The sequence below is a fragment of the Castanea sativa genome, chromosome 11, assembly GCF_040712315.1.
Source record: "Castanea sativa cultivar Marrone di Chiusa Pesio chromosome 11, ASM4071231v1".
Lineage (NCBI taxonomy): Eukaryota > Viridiplantae > Streptophyta > Magnoliopsida > Fagales > Fagaceae > Castanea > Castanea sativa.
This window is the reverse complement of record NC_134023.1, coordinates 35,030,034-35,049,987: the sequence shown is the minus strand read 5'-3', so window position 1 is coordinate 35,049,987 and position 19,954 is coordinate 35,030,034. Positions and strand designations below refer to the sequence as shown.

Genomic DNA, 19,954 nt, shown 5'->3' with positions numbered 1-19,954 from the left:
AGAGGATAAATGATTTTCACAGCAAGTAGGACTTCATTTTTTATTGTAGTTGCTGTTGGATTCATATGTTATTTGTACTGCTAATTTTGCATCTATGTTCATCAAATTTTCACTTGCTTTGAACTTCTCCAATCCCAAAACAAAGAGAGAAGGAATGAAAATTCCACTAACATGAGCACTAGCCTAAGCACTATCTTTACCATTTACAACTCCAGCTTCCAATTCAATATCACAAGTTCTACCAACACAGATGGAATGATATCAAAATTTGATTGATACAGATAGGCTTTTCACTTTTTTATGATGGGTTTTGCTTGGTTTTGTATTTTTTATTATGCATAATTGGTTGTTGTACATTTGGTTGGAGTCAGTGATATGCTATTGTTATGATGAATATTTGTGCATAGTACTTTCAAATGATCATCTAAACAACATTTACAAGCAATAAAATTTTAGTGTTTAAACAATTTACAATTATTAGCGCATGATAGATAACATTATTCTAACAGTAAAACACCAGCATTACTTTCTTTTTTTTAATTTTTTATTATAGATTAAAAGTTCAGCTTTTAAACGTAATTTCCATTGAATTGTTCATGTTCTTTTCCCAGTTAATTGAAGTACTTTTATTAATTTATTGTCAATATTCCTTCCCAAATTTATAGTCCAAATTCTATTTCTAGAATTCTCTTAAAATAGTAGTGTCTAAATACAATATAATTTTTCCTTTTAGGGTAAAAACAGCTTCAGAAAAAATAGCAATATTCATAAATAACAACAAATCCAATTTGGGAAGTCAAAATAGCCATAATTCACCTAGATATATCACATGATTTTTTTTTTCATGATTGGTCTTGCATGATGGTCACACTTCACATGTCAATTTTCTAATAATTGTACATTATATGCATGACTATAGTTTGAGGAATACCATAATCTTAACTACTTACAAATATGATATTTAAGATGTATATGTTGTAATACATTCCTCAACCTGTTTTATTGTTAGGCTTACATCAGTGATACTTCAAATGAATGTAGCATCAACTTATCAACTGAACAAGGTGGTGATTGTACTAAATTTCAAAAAGTTGATGTTCAAAGCAATGTGCAACTCACACCAACATCTGTACTCAAGGAAAACAAAAGGACATATTCAGGGACTACTATGAAGCAAAAAAGGAAAAAGATGCGAAAAACACTTTAAAGTTGTCTTTCAATTTATTTGAAATGTTGATTAAGTAGTTCTTTAAAATTGTGTTGGTAAGTTGATGTTTAGTAGTTAGATGGTTATACAGCTTGGTTTTAATGGATTTGTGATTTTGGTACTAAAGACATATTGGAAGAAAGGAAAATTTTCTACTTTTATGCATAGTTTGGTTTTAAATTGAAACAGAGAGGAATGAAACTCTTATATTTAGTTATCAAAGAATACAACTTTACTTCAAAGTTTTTTTCTAAAGCAAAGATATCACAAGCTGACAATTTGGAAGTTATATATTCTTGAAGGCCCAAGGAAATTAAGATGGTTATAAGCCTTCTTATTCTGTGGACCATAGCATGGCAACCGCATCTTATCTACAAGCTTGTCTTCATGATATGCACAATTTGTTTTTTTTCTTTTTTTAGTTTGTATTTAAATTTAATTTAACTTTCTCGGTTATCTCAAACTTGATTTTATATTTAGTTTAATTGTTTGAGTAAGTAGTTTTGCCCCAAAAAAAAAAGTGATGGCTAGAATGAATAATTCGAGTTAATGTTTCTATTATAGTTGATGCTCATCTTTTGAGAAAGTAATGATATTTTATGTCCTTTTATTATGTATATAATATTTATTTTTAAAAATTGATAGTGTTCCCGTGCATCGCACGGGTTAGCGACTAGTTATTATTATTATTATTATTATTACTTTTACATTTTTTTTTCTCAAAAGCAATGAACTGTCACCAAGAGAGGCTGCGATTTTCGACTATGATTATGTGACCAGATGAGATGAGCATAATGTAAAACTAACCTAAACAAACATTAAATTGTTTTATATAATGAGTTTTGCTATATTTTTTTATACCTACATTTAGGTTGCATTTGACTTTGTTTTAAAAGACCATTTTTTTTTTTACTATTTAACTTATTTTTGCTACTATTAATGAGTTCTATTGCACTTTTTAGTACTATTTATGAATCACATTATACTATTTTAACTATCTTTTAACTTTATCTACAATACTTTCAGTAAAAAAAATTTAGTTTTAGTTAAATAAGTTGTGTTTTTAAACAGATTCTTAATAAAGTTTGATTTAAGGGTTTTGATTCTTTGATATGTGTGAGACGTACAAACCAAGGTTTTGAACACCACAACTCTTTTTCTTTCTATTTAATTTTTATTATTTTAATTTGAGTAGCTTCTAGAAGTCTAGACTTAGCAAATAGGTTAGGTTGGATCAAGTTAATTAGGCTTGGATCAAAAAAGAGTTTGGCTAAAAATGGATAATCTTAAATTAGTTTGTAACAGATCGGCTCAATCGGGTTGGGTTGGTTTTAAGTCAATTTGTTCACATGAAAATTTGGTAAGTTCTGCAACAAATTACTTGATATGAAATACATTAATTTAGATTAATTGATATCAAGAAAAGGCTCATAGAATCTTGGTTAAGTATCCGAAAGAGACACACATTTGCACTATTAATATGACTATTTTGAACCTCAAGGGTTGGGTTTAGTGGTTCCTAAGACCTCATGAAATCTATGAGATCTTGGGATCGAAATCTCTTTATGATTAGTCTTGAAAAAAGTCATTAGTAGCTACACCATTTGTTAAGGAAGAAAACAAAATAGATGGTAGTAATGCTGTTATGATGTTTTTAGATCATAAAATTTGTTTGAAACCTCACTGATAACATTCCCATTTCAGATCGGGTCTTGTCAATAATTTAGTCGAAACTTAGGCTCACAACTACATTAAAGTAACAAATTCTGAAAAATTTATCAGCATTCCTTACGTTTGCTCATACTATATATTGGAAGGAACGTCTTTTTTATTACTACTACGTTCAGATTTTGACGTTACAAGTAGCAATATAGTAAAGGCATTTTCACAGCCATAATAAATTTAACATACATATAGTGAAAGAGAGAGCAATACTTATAACTTGATCAGTAGTCAACATTGGAGTACCTAAGCAACTGGAAAGGAAGCTTTCTGGGCAAGGCCACAAAGACCTTCTGGAGCTCCGCTATATCTCAAAATCCTCATGTAGCCATTCTCACCCCAATTGATGCCCCATGAATTCTTTAATAACCAGTAATTGGTTCCATCATCACTCGTTCCATACCCAATTATAGTAACAGCATGGTTTAAATCGGCACCACATTGTCCTGTGAAAATCCCGCTGCTATAAAACCGAAAGTCAGGACCAAAACCCTCGAGGGCAACAGAAACTGGTTGGATGGCCACTGCTTGTAGTAATGCCCCCTCATCATTGGAAGGTACGTCATCAAATGCACTTATCAAAGCTGCTTTAGCAGATGCCTTTTCCTGGTCACAAATTCCATCCATATTCAGGTATGGGTAATTTTCTTCAGTGTCCAGCCCTTGGTTCTGTATTATATATGCAAAGGCATAATCCATCCAACCAGTATTGCAACCATGATTTCCATCTACAGCACAATCCACTAGTTGTTGCTCAGAAAGGGAGATCAACTTGCCAGTTCTGATCTGGGTGATCCCCTCCGTTGCTGCTACTGCTGAAAAGGCCCAGCATGAAGCTGAATAGGAATCAACCATAAAAGAAAATCTTGTTAGGACAAAAAAAAAAAAAAATGCAGCAAATGAAGCTAACTAGTTTTGAGTTCCAGACAATGTTATTCTCTTACCACACGTTCCTTGGTTCTTAATGGGTGTAACAGCTCCTCTCTCTCTCCAATCTATAGTCGTAGGAATTTCAGTTAGGTTTCCGTATCTGAAAGTTGTTTTACGTGAAGTTGGCTGGTGGGAAATCTTGTATCCAGTACGAGTGGCAATGAATTCTTCATTTGTTAAATCTGCAAATTCATTGACACTTAACTTGTAAGTGCGATTCCCTTCATTGTTGACTTTGTCGATGTATTTTACATTGTCCTTGAATATCTGGAAACGGCTTATCTTATCAACATCGTCCACGTAGTTGCGTCCATGCTGAGCCATCCATTGCTCATGTCTCATAGCAAAGGAATCTTCAAGTGATGTGTGGGACATGGCTTGACATGTCCAAGTCCCTATAATCAACAACATGATTGTGATCATTTTTTTTCCAAGTGTTGAAGTCATTATTTTACATATTGAAGAGAGTTCATTGGCAATGGCTTTTTGATATGTGTCCAATTCTTTGTTGGTTGTTTGGAGGGAACCAAGGCTTCCTACTCAATAGCAATATTTCAATATATATATAAATGTAGGAACCTCATATTTTTGTACGTATTTTACATTCTATTTAAATTAATGCTCATTTTTTATAATTAGATTCATATGCCATTATTATTTGAAAGAAAAATGAGTACCAATTCATTTAACCTTTCATCTAAAAAAAAGAACGTTTTAATTGATTGATTCATTTAACTTTCTACCTAAACAACAATTTTATTGAAATATTTAATTTTTGTTATTTAATTAATAGTCATATTTTAATTAGTGATAATTTTTAAATTAGTGTCATATCACTCTTCAATGGAAAGAAAATAAGTACCAATATATTTACTTATCCTTTCACCCAGGTAAATGTTTTGACGGATATATGCATTTAATCTTTCCCCGAATTAGACAATGGATTTAATGAATTTTTTTTAAGGCATCAATTTATTATTTATTTGAATTAAAAAATGAATTATTTTATTTTCATAGTATTTAAACTTTAATAAAAATTATGGATAACCACTTATATTCTTTAGCATGTAAACTAATGTGTTGACTGGTAAAAAATAAAAGTTATCTAGTATATGTTTTTCTATGTTCTCAACTAATAAGTTTGTCCCATACGAATCATTTTTACATCTTACATGATAATGGTAATTATGCCATTCGACCTAACCTATAGAAAGAGGGTTCCTTTATAGATTAATAACTATAGTTTGGAGAAGTTTTTTTTTTTTTTTTGATACAATAGTTTGGAGAAGATAACTTATGGTAAAACACTAGAATTTGTGAGACCTTCAGGCGGTAAATGCTTAATTTTGTGTGTTATATTATCTAGCTAGCTATCTCTTGCTTCTCAAAAAAATATTATCTAGCTATGGTCCACTAATTATTTATAACAAAAAATAATTTATATGGGTTTTTTTAAAACGAATTATATAGGACTAGAAAAAATGCACACTTAAATTAATTTAAGTATTAAATAATTGAAAAATCAATAAAATAGTATATATATTCAAATCTTTATATTCCTAAATCCTTTTAATGATATATAAACTAGTCACCTAATTTGTTCTATGTAATTAAACATGGTATTAATAGGGTGCATGCAATCATTTTCATACATATATTATTGATAGGTGGTGCATTAATTGTTTATGTAAAATTAATTGTTTATGAATATTTAATGTGATCTTAATAAATAATTGATGTGGAATATAACATTCAAGGTCAAATTGAGTTAAGTTTGGTAGCAATTGAAAGAAAGTCCAGAAAAGATTAAAAAAAAAATTTATTTACATGCAATCAATATTATTAAAAGATAATTTTACACTTAAATTGTTGGAAATAATTAAAAGTTTATGTATTTACTCATGTAATTGGTTCATATTCTTGATAGTCCTTTCTACCAACATATATTGAATCTTCAAAAATTACAATACATAATAAGTATCATACATAGCACATAATTATAAAATGTTTTAATATGCATCGCACATCGCTCGGGATATTAGCTAGATTTATAAAATGGACTTCTGTGAGAGATTCAAGACCTCTAAAGTGAAACTTCACTCAATATTAATACTTTTTAGCTTGCCTTCTTTTTTTTTTCTTTCTTTTAAAGATTTTTTTTTTGGCTTGCTTTCTTATTCAAAATTAAGCCATATAAATAAATAGCTATACAAGATAAAACAAACATTTAATTTCGAAAGAAACCCAATCTTTATCATCTAAAAGTAGATAAGATTAATTTAAAAACTAATCTAACAATCCATCCCCTCCTTATCTATTTAGCCATCCCCAAATGACAACAAATACAATTTTAAAATGACTATTAAATAAAATAGAGGCACATAACGTTAACATTCACTCCTTATATTTACCCTTGTCCTAAGGGTTGCCTTTGGTGAGGGGCTCTTTTTCTCTTTTTGTTTCTTGTCTACTACCTTCCTTCTTCTTGAATAACCAATACCAAAAGAACTCTTCTCTTCCTTAATACGCTGTCGTCAAAACTCTCCCGTATAGTCATGCCACTGTTAGAAGTCCCATCAACACTACAAGATCATTGTCTTCCTCAAACCATTGTCACAAAACCAAAATTCATTCAAGGGATCTTCTTACTTTTATCAAGTCTCAAGGTTTCATCAAGCTTCCATCTTGAGTTTGAGAGGGGGTGTTGGAGATATATTATCCCATTAGCATAGGCCTAAGCCTAATTCTACTTTGTGTGCAAGTCAAGTCTCCTACTTGTACTAGAAGTCTATTAGTTTAGGGTTTAGTCTACTATATATACTCATGTTATAGTTGATTGTAACACAGATTTTGTACTACACTCTTATATAATAAAGATGTAATCCTTAAGAATATCCTCCGTGAACATAGGCCCCAACCACGTAAGCCTTGTATTCTTATGTTCTTATTTTATACTTCTCTCTTTCACATATATTCAAGCATGTTCAACATGAAATATATCATAACTAATATTTAAGGCATAGAATTTTCATGATTACAAACATGCTCCACTGTAGACTTTAAGTCGTTTTCTTAGAAAATGTACTGGTGCTTTGCACCTTCTGTAGATTCTGGATGATGCACATGCAATTAATTCTTATATACAATCTAATTAGACTAGGTTTATGATGAGTCTGGAAAACTCATTAGTACCTTTGATAAGGAAGAAAACAATACAACCGGTATAGTAATGCCAAATTTTGAAGATTTTACCAGCATTCCTTACGTTTTCCTTATATAATATATTGGAAGGTACGTTAAGATCTTTACGTTACAAGTAGCCGTCCCATACAGTCATTTTCACACTCATAACAAATTTAGCATACACATAGTGAAAGAGAGCAATACTAAAGGTATCTTGATCTGTCACCTTTGGAGTACCTAAATAACTGGATAGGAAGCTTGCATGGCAATGCCACAAAGACCTTCTGGAGTTCCACTATCTCTTTGAATCCTCATATAGCCATTCTCACCCCAATTGGTGCCCCATGAATTCTTAATTAACCAATACTTGGTACCAAACTCACTAGTTCCATACCCAATTGCAGCAACATCATGGCTTAAATTGGTCCCACATTGTCCGGTGAAAACTCCGCTGGCATAGAACTGCAAGTCATGACCGGTAGCGTCGAGGGAAACTGAAACTGGCTGTGTGGCCACTGCTTGTAGTAACGCTAACTCATTATTGGTAGGTAAGATTACAAACTCACTTATGCGAGCTGCATTAATAGATGCCTTTTCTTTGTCACAAGTTCCATCCATAGCCTCATATGGGTAACTTTCTTCAGTGGCTAGTCCTTGGTTTTGTATTATATAGGTAAACGCATAACTCACGACACCCCCACCATTGCACCCAGAATTGCCTTCAACGACACAGTCCACTATTTGTTGCTCCGAAAGGGAGATCAAGTTGCCAGTTTTGATCTGGTAGATCCCCTCTACTGCTGCTACTGCTGAAAAGGCCCAGCAACTTCCTAAATAAGAATCAACAATAATAAAAATCTTGTTAGGACATATATAAATGTAGCAAATGAAGCTAGACTAGTTTGAGTTTTAGACACTGTTATTCTCTTACCACAGTACTGGCCTTGGCTCTTAATGGGGGTAACAGCTCCTTTCTCTCTCCAATCCATAGTCATTGGAATTCTGCTTAGGTTTCCATATCTAAAAGTTTTTTTAGGTGATGAACTTGGTTTGGTGGAAATCTTGTATCCAGTATGAGTGGCAATGAATTCTTCATTCGTTAAGTCTGCAAATTCATTGACACTTAACCTGTAAGTGCGATTCCCTTGATTATTGACTTTGTCTATATACTCCACATTGTCCGTGAATATCTTCAAACGCCTTTTCTTCTCAGCATCTTCTACGTAGTTACGTCCATGCTGAGTCATCCATTGCTCATGTCTCTCAACAAAGGATTCTTCAAGTAATGTACGGGACAAGGTTTGAGATATCCAAGTCCCTAAAACCAACAACATGACTGTGATAAGTTTTTTTCCAAGTGTTAAAGCCATATTTTTCACAAACCGAAGAGAGTTCTTTGACAATGGCTTTTTGTTATGTGCCCAATTCTTTCGTGGTTGCTTGGAGGGACCAAGAGGTTCTACCCAATATCAATATATCAATATTTATATATAACAGTAGGAACTTCACGTGTGAGAGATTTGTAAGATTTGGATTCTATCCATTTCCAAGTGAAATGGAAAGTGTATATTTAATGGTTATGATTCAAAATGAAATGAATATATGGTTCAGATTTGCCAACTAAATGGACACTCTATTTCCATAAAAATGAAGTGGATCCGAAATCATCTCGGAGAGTATGAGATTCTGGTAGACTGGCACGGGTTGCAAAAAAATTAAGAATTCTTTTATTTAGCCTCTTACCTAATTTTTTAGTAAGCATTTCACCTCATCCTTTAATTAAGACTTTGCTTTTTTAGAAAATCAATGCTCATTTTAGTAATTAGTGTCAAGTGTCATTCATTCTTTGAAATGGAAATAAACTTCCGTTTTTTTGAAAAGAAGCACCTATTCAATGTATTCATTTAACCTTTCACCTAAGCAAAGTTTTTAATGAATTGATTTCATTTACCACCTAAATAATGGATTTAATGAAATATTTATTTATTATCATTTAATTAATGCCATGTGTCATTTTTCTTTGAAAGGAAAATAATAAGTACTAATTCATTTAACCTTTCACTTAAAAAATGGTTATAATGAAATAATTATTTTTTATTTCAATCAAAAATAAATTATTTTTCTATATAGTATTTAAAATTTAATAAAAAAAATTTGGATAACCACTTAGTAGGATATATATATATATAGCATGTAAACCATTGTGTTAATTGATAAATGTTTTGAAAATTGAAATTATCTAGTGGATGTTATTCCAAGATCTGAACTAATACGTTTGTTCATAAGAAAAAAAATAACTATACTGTTTTTTTTTTTAATATATATATATATAACATGTATATACGAATATTTATCATCAAGAAGAAAAAAAGAAATTGATTTTAAAGATAAAATTATTCCTCATATTTAGTTGCTGTGGCAACAATTAAAACAAAATCTTTAAAATGCAAAGCAAATTTAATAACACTTACAATAAAAAAATATAAAAAATAAATAAATCTGCACTTAACTTATTAAATATTTGAAAATAAAAAGAAAATAATATATTCAAATACATAGTTATATTAATCTCTCTTTTTTTAGGGTGTATAGTTATATTAATCTTAAATAATCACATTTCCCAAATCCTTTTAAAGATATGTAAATTATAGTTACCTAATTTTTCATATGTTATTTATTTATAGGTGCTACAATAATTATTTGTCATTCAAGCTCAAATTGAGTTGTTTTGGTAGCAATTGAACGAAGTTAAGTAAAAGATAAAAGCAAATTTACTTGCATGTAATCAATAATATAAAAAAGAGAAATGATATGTCCACAACATTTTTACAATATTTTTACAACAAATCATAAGTGGCAGGATGTTACTGGTTGTTATTGTTGGGACAAAAAAGTAATTATACGCTCAAATTAGGAAAAATTATTAAATATTTATGAATTCACTCAATTAATTGGTTCATATTGTTGATAATCCTATTTTTCTATAAACATGTAATCAAATTGAAGTTGATTTTCCAAAAATTACAATACATAATAAGTGTAATGGCGAAAAAGCAGTTAATCGACTCGTTGGCTTAAATGAAGACTTTACTATTTTTCTATCACAATAAATTTGTTTAGAGATGGAAAGTCAAATCTAATTATGATATCCAATGCGCGAACAAAGAAAGTTTACGTCATAGAGCTGAATGAGAAAGAATGCTTCTTCTATTACTTCACAGTTTAAGAATTGGTTAAAAAAAATACAAGTGTTGGTCCTCAGGTCTAATCCGAGGTTCGAGTTACAGATGGATAGATTCTTTTTTCTCTCTCTTGCCTCCCCCTACATCTGGATCTTCCTCTTGCTTTTATATTCAGCTAAAACTCATCTAAATCTTACACTTGGAAGGTTGAGATTGCACTCCTAGAATCCTTATCCCATCCAGAACAGACTAGCAAGTTTTACCTTGCACTCTTAGCTATGCCACCACTATTCATGGTCACTTTCTCATTAATGCGGCCAGAGGAGTGGTTGTCTTGTATTTAATGCAAAGAGGATGACTTCTACTCCCTTCTTTCTTCATCTTCTCGTATTTCGTGCTAAGTCTGCTTTCTTTCCTTTTTGATGTTTTAACTTTATGCGCCTCATATAACTAGTGTTCATCCTCGAGGTCCGAGTTGCATCGAAAAGAACCTTAATCGCCCATTTAGCCTAACCTAGAAAAGTGAGGTTTTGGCTAACAAAAGTCGTTGGTAATAGTCCGCTTGCAAATAGATTCTCACATGTGTACGTCCTTTCAATTGACTATGACCTGCTCCTAACGCTTCAAAATCCACAACTCCGTAATAAATGCAACAGGTGGCGCGATGTTTCCCATGTTCTACAGTAAGATCGTGATCGAACGGCTCTAATTTCATACCAGAAGGGGTGGGAAGGTTACCACTTCTTTTTCACAACCTATATATACAGATACGTGAGGTTCTTATCTCCATTTCGCCTCCCTAAAAGCAAAAAGAACACAAACACGCTCCTCATATTGGATAACTTCGCCCGAGGAGTCCTTTCCCAAATTCGTAAGTGTGCATTTTTGTTAACAAGAGTTATTCCCTTATTCTTTCATACTAGTAGTTTTTTTTTTTTTCCTTTTTCCCAAATGGGTAGATTTTTTAGTCTTGTTGACACTCCCGAACACCGAGAGGAGTTTAAGAGATACTATAGGATTTCTAGCAATGTGTCAATATAGCATTGCAACGTAGGTGAATGTCACGCAAAGAGGCCTACCGGAGCCATTGTGATTCCCATGATTGCCTTCATTAAAGTGGGTATGAGGATTCCTATAGGTAGAGTCACTAGGGATTTTTAAAATCTTTTTAGACTCTGCCCCACCCAATGTGTTCCAAACATGTTTAGAATATTAGGTAATGTAGATGCATTGAATGAAAAGTTGGGTATATACCTTACCAATCATGACTTAAAACTGGGCGTACAGTTTTTAGAAAGGTGTTGATGGAGGGTATTACCTAAAAACTAAGGTTCTCACCGTTAGGCTAATCCCTTGTCTCCCCGAGACGAACAAAGGCATGGACGAGAACTTTTTCATCGTTTCAAGGGAGTGGCATGATGGACTCTATTGTCCTACCAAGGATGGAACTCCAGGTGGGATGGCTTAGGGTCATTTAAAACGTCTTTGTTAGCTTAGGAAATGCTATAAACAGTTTATTTACACCAATCCATCCTTTCATTTTTGTATATATATTTTCTTTTTGCTGAAACTTGAACTTATTCGGCCTACAAACTAACATGAATTCTTAATTCCTCTTTCTCAGATAAAAAAGTCACCACCAAGAGACGAAACTTGGTGAACTTCGAATTACTGAATCAATTTCTGAGATCCACGATCTTCCTACACCGGGGCGATCAGCTCTGCACTTTTACCAAACAAACGAGACCAAGGAGGAAGGACTCAGCCCACCTCTAGCTGCAGCCCTGGTTAGTGAGGATCAAGAGGCTACCGAGGTGCCCGAAGGGATGGTGATAGAAAAGAGATTGCCAGATTTACTCTCTCTACTAGAATCCCATGTTGGGACAACTACTCCCAAGGTCCTGATAGCTCCCAACCTCCAACTCCAATTCCTCCTGCACCTAAACAAACCGAACCTGCTGACAAGAAACGAAAAAGAGACAAGAAGGGAGGTAAAGGCCCTATCAAAGAGGGCGAAGTCCAGGAGGAGACTCCTCCTGAGCCCACCAAGGTGGCAAAGATGACCCAAGCCCAACAAAGAAGGGGAAGAGAAAGCTCGAAAGCTATTCCTAAGCATCGATCTCGGGTTTCGAACTAGAATCCTATCTTTGAATTGGACGACTCACCCCTCCGTGAAGATGCCTCAATCCGTAACTTTGACAGCGGAAAAGCGAGCTATGTGGCCAATGCTGTGGAACAAGTGCTCCTTCTCCCCAAAGACATGGATGAGCTCCGAAACCTAAATAATCATAAGCTCTTTCTATCTATGAAGAGGGACCTAGCTCTGGTAAGATTTCCTTACACTCACTTTTCTACTTCTAAAACTTCATCATTACAGTCTTGTTCATTTTACACATACTTTCCTAATAATTTCTACCTCAACTATTCATACACAGGCCACCTAAGCAGTACATGTAGCGAAAGAATGAGTTGATCAAGCATTCTGTGACTCGAAGGAAGAGAAGTCCAAGAAGCTAAAGGAGACTCTCCTCAAGTGGGCAGAATGCGACAAAGCCAGGAAGAGTGTTGAAGCTTCAATAGAGAGCTCAAAGACACAAGCCCGGGAGCAACTCTTATGCTTAAGGGAGGCAAAGAGCCAACTAGCAATTGCTCGAACGACCATTTCCAAGCTGAAGAAAGTGCTAAGCCAGAAGGATGAGCAGAAGAACAAGGCTGAGCAAAACGAATATGACTGTAGAGAAGAGGGAAAATTCCCGACCTATCACAAGCTGACACATCATACTGGAGTTTTAGGGGTAGGTGAGCGACACGTGGCGGAGTCTGATTGGTGACACTTGTCACAGCTTGATTGGTACGCTTATGTCATCGCTTACACGTGCGAGGCTGCTTGTGTCATCGCTTACACGTGCAGGGCTGCTTGTGTCATCGCTTACACGTGCAGGGCTGCTTGTGTCATCGCTTACACGTGCTGATGCAGTTTCATGCCTTTATTTCAATGACACTTGGCAAATTTCTATTGGAATCCGAATAGTGATGGAAAAACCTAGCAGCAATACGTGGCACCTTGTAATTGGTTGTATTTTGTGGACTTGGTAGTATGATGTGTCAGCTTGTGATAGGTCGGGAATTTTCCCTCTCTACAAATGCCCCCTCGAGACTCGTTCATGCACACAGTTGTACCCAATGCACAAGAGCTAGATGGAACAAATGACGAAGGACGACCCTATCTACCGCACAGCTGCCGCTACCTTTTCATGGCGTATCATCACCTTCAAAACCGGATGAAAAGGCAAGGGAAAGTGAGTGTTCGTGACTGGATTACTTTTTGGTACAGAGGAAACAGCAAGTACCCAGCTCCCAGAAAACCAGCGAGACGGGCAACCATTCCCAAGTGGAGTCAGAATCCCTTTGGCGAGATAAACGAGCCTGGACCATGGTCTGATAAAGAACACGGGGTCTTTGCAGATCTTCAAATTGAGGGTGACTCAAAGGAGGAGACTTACCTATCGGCACTCCTTTCCTGTTGGCTGTGCATATTTGTCTTTCCTAACAAGGATCTGAATAGCATCCGTCCCGGCACTTTCAAGATTGCTAGTTCTATGGCCAATGGTCGTTCATTTGGCCTTGCCCCCCCCAGTACTGGCTAGCATTTATCGTGGGCTTAACACCATTTCTTCCTCTCCTACTCCGAGCAAGTCTGGAGCTAGTTTTGCTATTCATTATGTTTACGCCTGGGTGGGTCATTTTTTCAGAAGCAACCTCCTTGAGTCCCTGCGTTCTCACAGGTTTCTACAAAGTGCGCAACGTGTTGCTTAGGGTTTCCTTTGCCATTGAATTGCAAGAACTTGGGGGGTTGATACCCATTTTGCATTCTCATATCGTCAATGCGCTTCGTATAAGGTTTTGAATATATGAGAGAATGTGTAGAAGAACCTCCATATTGTGCTCGTATGGTGTTCGTTATCATGTCTTGCAGTTGTTGGACCATCCAAGCTCTTGAAGAGCCAAAGATTTACACTCCTTGTACCAATACACTTCAACAAACACAGGAATGTTTCATGTGCTCTCCAGACTTGACTTTCACTGACGAGGATCTATTGTTAGGCCCTAAGCCTCACAATCGTCCACTTTATGTCTCTGGTTATGCTCGTGAACAAAAGACATTCCTCAGCCAAATTGAAGAATATCTTATGTTCAAATCAAAATCACATTACCACAATTCCAATCAAAAATCTTTCAAGGAGATCGAATCAGAGGATCACTCTTTTGTAATTACAGAGAATTGTACCACACATTTATCAATACAAATTCGTATTTGTGAAACTATTTTATTTGTTTGATTTATTTCGAACTAAGAAATTTAGTCGTCTACAATGACCAAGGGCAGAAGGAGACCGAGGTCCACCTCAAATCTCAACTCCCTATTGTATGCTGGAGCTTTTGCCTTTAAACCTGGATTGAGGCCCTTAATGCTGCTGGAGTAGACCATACTTCTAAAGTAAGGAATTCGGAAAAAGCCTTCTACCCTTCAGCAATTAGGGCACATCCAGTCACTCAACCTTCTGTCAGTGCTCTTGGTCTAGCTCCTCCGAGCTCCACTAGAATCCCCCACCAAAGTCCAGCACTACTACTCTTGCCCAATCTAAACCAGCTGAACAACGGCCAAGCACCACTGTCTCTGCCAAATCCAAACAAACTGAGCCACTTGTATCCAAGCCCAGTGCAGCTGCTCCACAAAGCTCTAAGGTGGTAGCCAAGGGGACTCAAACAGAAGAAGACTCCTTTTCAATTCCAACTACTGAAGTGCAACCCATCACAAGAACAGGGACACAAAAGGCTCCCAAGGCCTAGGGAATGTCATAGTGGGACCATCTGCTCTTTTTATTTTGTAGAAGGTATGTTGTTGCCACTTACCTTTTCTTTCATATGTAACCTCTTGAACTTCATTTAATGGAAAACTTTTGTTATAACCTTTTCTTACTCACCTATAATTATATTTTTGTGATTTACTATTTGTTTACCATGCCCATATATAATTAAGTACTTGTACCAAGGTGTTAATTTCCTGAGGTAGGTGATATTAGAAATCGAACCTAACCAAGGTTAGATTGAACACAACAAACATAGTCTAAGTGTTAATTTACCCAAGGCAGGTGACTCGAGGAGTCAAACCTAGCCTAGGTTCTGTTTAACATAGAAATAATCTAAGTGTTAATTTACCCAAGGCAGGTGACCCGAGGAGTCGAACCTAGCTGAGGTTCTATTTAACATAAAAATAATCTAAGTGTTATTTTACCTAAGGCAGGTGACCTGAGGAGTTGAACCTAGCCGAGGTTCTGCTTAAAATGAACATAATCTAAGTGTTAATTTACCCAAGACAGATGACCCGAGGGGTCGAATCTAGCCGAGGTTCTATTTAACATAAACATAATCTAAGTGTTAATTTACCCAAAGCAGGTGACCTGATAAGTCGAACCTAGCCGAGGTTTTGTTTGACATAAACATAATCTAAATGTTAATTTACCCAAGGCAAGTGACCCGAGGAGTCGAACTTAGCCGAGGTTCTGTTTAATATCAAAATAATCTAAATATTAATTTACCTAAGGCAGGTGACCTGAGGAGTTGAACCTAGCCGAGGTTCTGTTTAACATCAAAATAATCTAAGTGGGACAACAAGAATCTTAAAAATACATCTGATTGCATAGAAAATATACATCCTTATAATACTGCTAGGTTAGAAATAATACTTTCACAAATTGTTCAAATTCCATGGACGCAGTACAACAAGTCCATTCAAATCCTCTAACCTATAAGCCCCCATTCTTGCTACTGAAGTCACTCGATATGGCCCCTCCCAATTAGGACCTAATTTTCCCCAAGAAGGATTGCTTGCACTCCCAACAACCTTTCACAAGACCAAATCCCCTAGAATAAAAACTCTAACCTATACCATTTTCTCAAATCCCTGCTTAAGCTTTTGTTGATATTGCGCCAACCTGACTGCAACCACCTCCCTTCGTTCCTTAGTTAAATCAAGGCTATAAGCAAAGGATTGCTCACTTCCATTACCAAGGGGTTGGTCAGACCTCGGAGTCGGGAGCACTGTTTCTGTAGGAATAACTGCCTCAGCTCCATAGGACATGGAAAAAGGGGTCTCGCCCGTGGATCTTTATGGTGTTGTGCGATAGGCCCATAGAACATGAGGTAGCTCATCCACCCATTTTCCCTTTGCGTCTTCCAATCTCTTCTTCAAACCGTCTAATATAACCTTATTTGTGGCCACAGCTTGCCCATTATTTTGAGGATGTGATGGAGTAGAGTTCCTATTCTTTATTCCTAATTTGCAATAGTATTTCCGAAAAGCCTTGTTGTCGAACTGAAGTCCATTATCTAAAACAAGGATGCTCGGCATCCCAAATCTTGTGACTATATCCCGCCATACAAACCTTTTTACATCTTGATCTTGGATGTTGGCTAGTGGTTTAGCTTCTACCCACTTAGTGAAATAGTCAATAACTACTAGCAAATACCTCTGATTCCTTGTGGCTCTAGGGAAAGGTCATACGATGTCCAATCTCCATTGGGCAAAAGGCCAAGGGCTACTCAGTGGGTTCAGCAATCCTCCTGGCTAGTGAATGTTAGGAGCATACCTCTGACACTAATCACACTTCTTAACATACTCTTGCGAGCATTTTTGCATGCTCGGTCACCAATACCCCTATGTCAAAGCTCTATGACCAAGTGACCTCCCCCCCTTTATGGCTACCAAAAATCCCTTCATGTAATTCTTCTAACAACATTTGAACGGCCTCGAGATGAACACACAGCAAGTATGGTCTCAAGTATGAGCGTTTGTATAGTTTTTGGTCCTTTGAAAGCCAAAACCTTGGCGCCTTCCTGCGAACCTTCTCCACCTCAACTTGGTCCTCGGTTACAATTCCATCCTTCAAAAATGCGACCAATGGATCTTGCCAGCTAGAGCCTACCCTCGTAGAATTAACTTTTACTGGAGGCAGCTCATTATAAGCAGACGTCAGATAACTTTCAACGGGTACGATCAGAGGCAGATCCTCCCCACTAACCGTGTCCAAAGTTACGAGTGAATCAGCATGGGAATTCTTACCTCGAGGAACTTGCTCAAGCGTAAAAGAATGAAATTCCCTTGACAATTGCTTTACTCGGCCTAAATACCAAAGCATCCTTGGATCCTTCGCTTCATATTCTCCCAGGACTTGTCCAAACACAAGCCTTGAATCATAATATGCTCTTATAGTCTTGCCACCATGCTTTTGCACAACATTCAGACCTGCCAGCAAGGCTTCATACTCTGCTTCATTATTTGTTGCTAAAAACCCGAGCCTGAGTGACTTCTCTATAGTAATACCGTTTGGTGAAACCATCACCCTATTCTTGATCCCTTTTTGTTTGTTGCACCATCCATGAATAACTACCAGGTACATTAAGCTACCACCGTTTCCACATGCATAGGCCCTTCAAGTCTTTCCCCCACCTCCGAGCTTCCCAGTCCCTCAATAAATTCTGCTACTAAATCTGCTAGAACTTGACCCTTCACAGCTGTTCGAGGCATGTATTTGACATCAAATACTCCGAGCATGGCCCCCCATTTGGCCACCCTTCCCGTAAAATCTGATTTTCAAAGCAAGGCCTGTAAGGGCAACTGAGTCAAAACAACCATAGTATGCGCCTGAAAGTAATGAGGCAGCTTCTTGGTGGCATGAATGATAGCAAGAATTGCTTTCTCCAGGTGTAGATACCTAACTTCGGCCTCTTGCAGGGATTTACTGACATAGTACACTGGTTTCTGAACTCCTCTGTCCACACGTATCAAGACCAAACTCATAGCATGCTGAGCTACAGCCACATAGGCATATAAAACTTTCTTCTTTTCTGGTCTGGACAAGATTGGTAGATGGGCTAGATACGCCTTCAATTCCGCAAAAGCTCTATCACATTCTTCAAACCAAGTAAAATCCTTCCACCTATGCAATAGCTGAAAAAATGGTCTACACCGCTCTACAAACTTTGATATAAACCTATTCAGAGCTGCTGTCATTCCGGTTAGGCGCTGAAATTCCTTCAGTTTCCGAGGAGAATGCAAATCGTGAATGGCCTTAATCTAGTTGAGATTAACCTCAATCCCACGATGAGTTATCATATATCCCAAAAAATTTCCTAATCTGACACCAAAGGAACATTTGGAAGCATTCAAACTCAACTTGTGTTTCCTTAAGATTGAAAAAATATCACCAAGGTCTGACAAATGTTTGGTCCCTTCTTTACTTTTCACCACCATATCATCAATATAAGCTTCCATGTTTCTTCCTAACCGACTCTCAAACATTCTCGTCACCATTCTCTGATATGTTAACCTAGTGTTTTTTTGTTTGAGTGGCATTACTCTATATTGGAAGTTCCCTGTTAGAGTGAAGAAGGCAGTTTTCTCTTGGTCTAACAATGCCAAAGGAATCTGGTGGTAACCTTGGAAAGCGTCTAAGAAGCTCATCCTCAGATGCCTAAATGTTGCATCCACCAATTGATCAATTCTGGGAATCAGAAATGGGTCTTTTGGGTAGGCCTTGTTGAGGTCCATGAAATCTACACATACTCTCCACTTTCCCAACTTCTTCTTTACCACCACCGTATTGGCCAACCACTTAGGGCAGAAAACCTCTTTAATTGCTCCAATCTGTTTAAGCTTACGGACCTCATCCTTAACAGCTTTGGCATGCTCTTTTGGGGACTGCCGAGGTATTTGTTTATTCGGAGTAGCACTAGGGTTAACATTCAAATGATGACAAATAAATTCAGGATCAATCCCAAGTGCTTCATATGCATTCCATGTAAAGATATCAAGATTGTCTTTCAAAAACTCCACCAACTGCACTTTATCCTTTATTGGGAGTAAAGATCCGACATGAAAATATCGATCTACATCTTCCCCAATAGTGACCCTTTCCAACTCCTCACACGATATTGGACTGTCCGAGGAGCCTGGCACCCTAGCTGTGATTGCTATAACATCGGGACTACTTCAGAAGAACTCAACTCAGTAACGTGGTGATTAACTAATGCCACCATGCATTGCCTAGCTTTTGACTGACACCCCACCAATTTAGCCACCCTTTCATTAGTGGGATACTTCACCTTGACATGCAACGAGGATGCAACTACCCCCATAGCATGCAACCATAGTCTAGCCAAAGTGGCAGTGTACGGCAAAAAGGCTTTTACTACTGTAAAATCCATGCTTACCATCCTATCCCCATTCAAAATGGGCAATCGGATCCTCCCTCCTAGGATAGTGGAACTCCCATCAAATCCAATCAACGGAGAGTCATACCAGTCAAAATCCTCAAGTTTGAGCCCCAAACCTTTAAGCAAGTCCAGGTACATTATATTAGCCCCATTGCCTTGGTCAATCATCACCCTCTTGACATCATACCCAGATATCTGCACGGTCACCACCAAAGCATCGTCATGTTCATCCTCAGAAAATCCTATGATTGGCTGATCCAAGAATTTGCATCTTTTACTCGAGGCTTCTCCTTCAGGGCTTTCCACTTGTGTCGACATCAACATTACCCCTTTAGCTAGGTGAGGCTCCTCTCTCATGGTTGCGAAAATAACATTTATTGTCCCCAAAGATGCCCGAGGGGAGCCACCATTGTGTGATTCATTCCTAGGTCAATCTACTTGATTACTTGACTAT

The 19,954-nt window shown here is 36.5% G+C and overlaps 2 protein-coding genes across 2 annotated transcripts; both read right to left on the bottom strand.

Moving 5' to 3' along the window:
* Positions 1–3,175: 3,175 nt before the first annotated feature.
* LOC142614767 (senescence-specific cysteine protease SAG12-like) lies at positions 3,176–4,306 on the bottom strand. The gene is made up of 2 exons (XM_075787397.1): positions 3,874–4,306; positions 3,176–3,765 (listed from the first exon to the last, which is right to left on the bottom strand). Exons 1-2 carry the CDS (start codon positions 4,304–4,306, stop codon positions 3,176–3,178), a joined length of 1,023 nt encoding a protein of 340 aa, XP_075643512.1.
* Positions 4,307–7,279: 2,973 nt separating this feature from the next.
* LOC142614482 (senescence-specific cysteine protease SAG12-like) lies at positions 7,280–8,412 on the bottom strand. Its single transcript, XM_075786997.1, has 2 exons — positions 7,974–8,412; positions 7,280–7,872 (listed from the first exon to the last, which is right to left on the bottom strand). The coding sequence occupies exons 1-2, from the start codon at positions 8,410–8,412 to the stop codon at positions 7,280–7,282; spliced, it is 1,032 nt and encodes a 343-aa protein (XP_075643112.1).
* Positions 8,413–19,954: the final 11,542 nt, after the last annotated feature.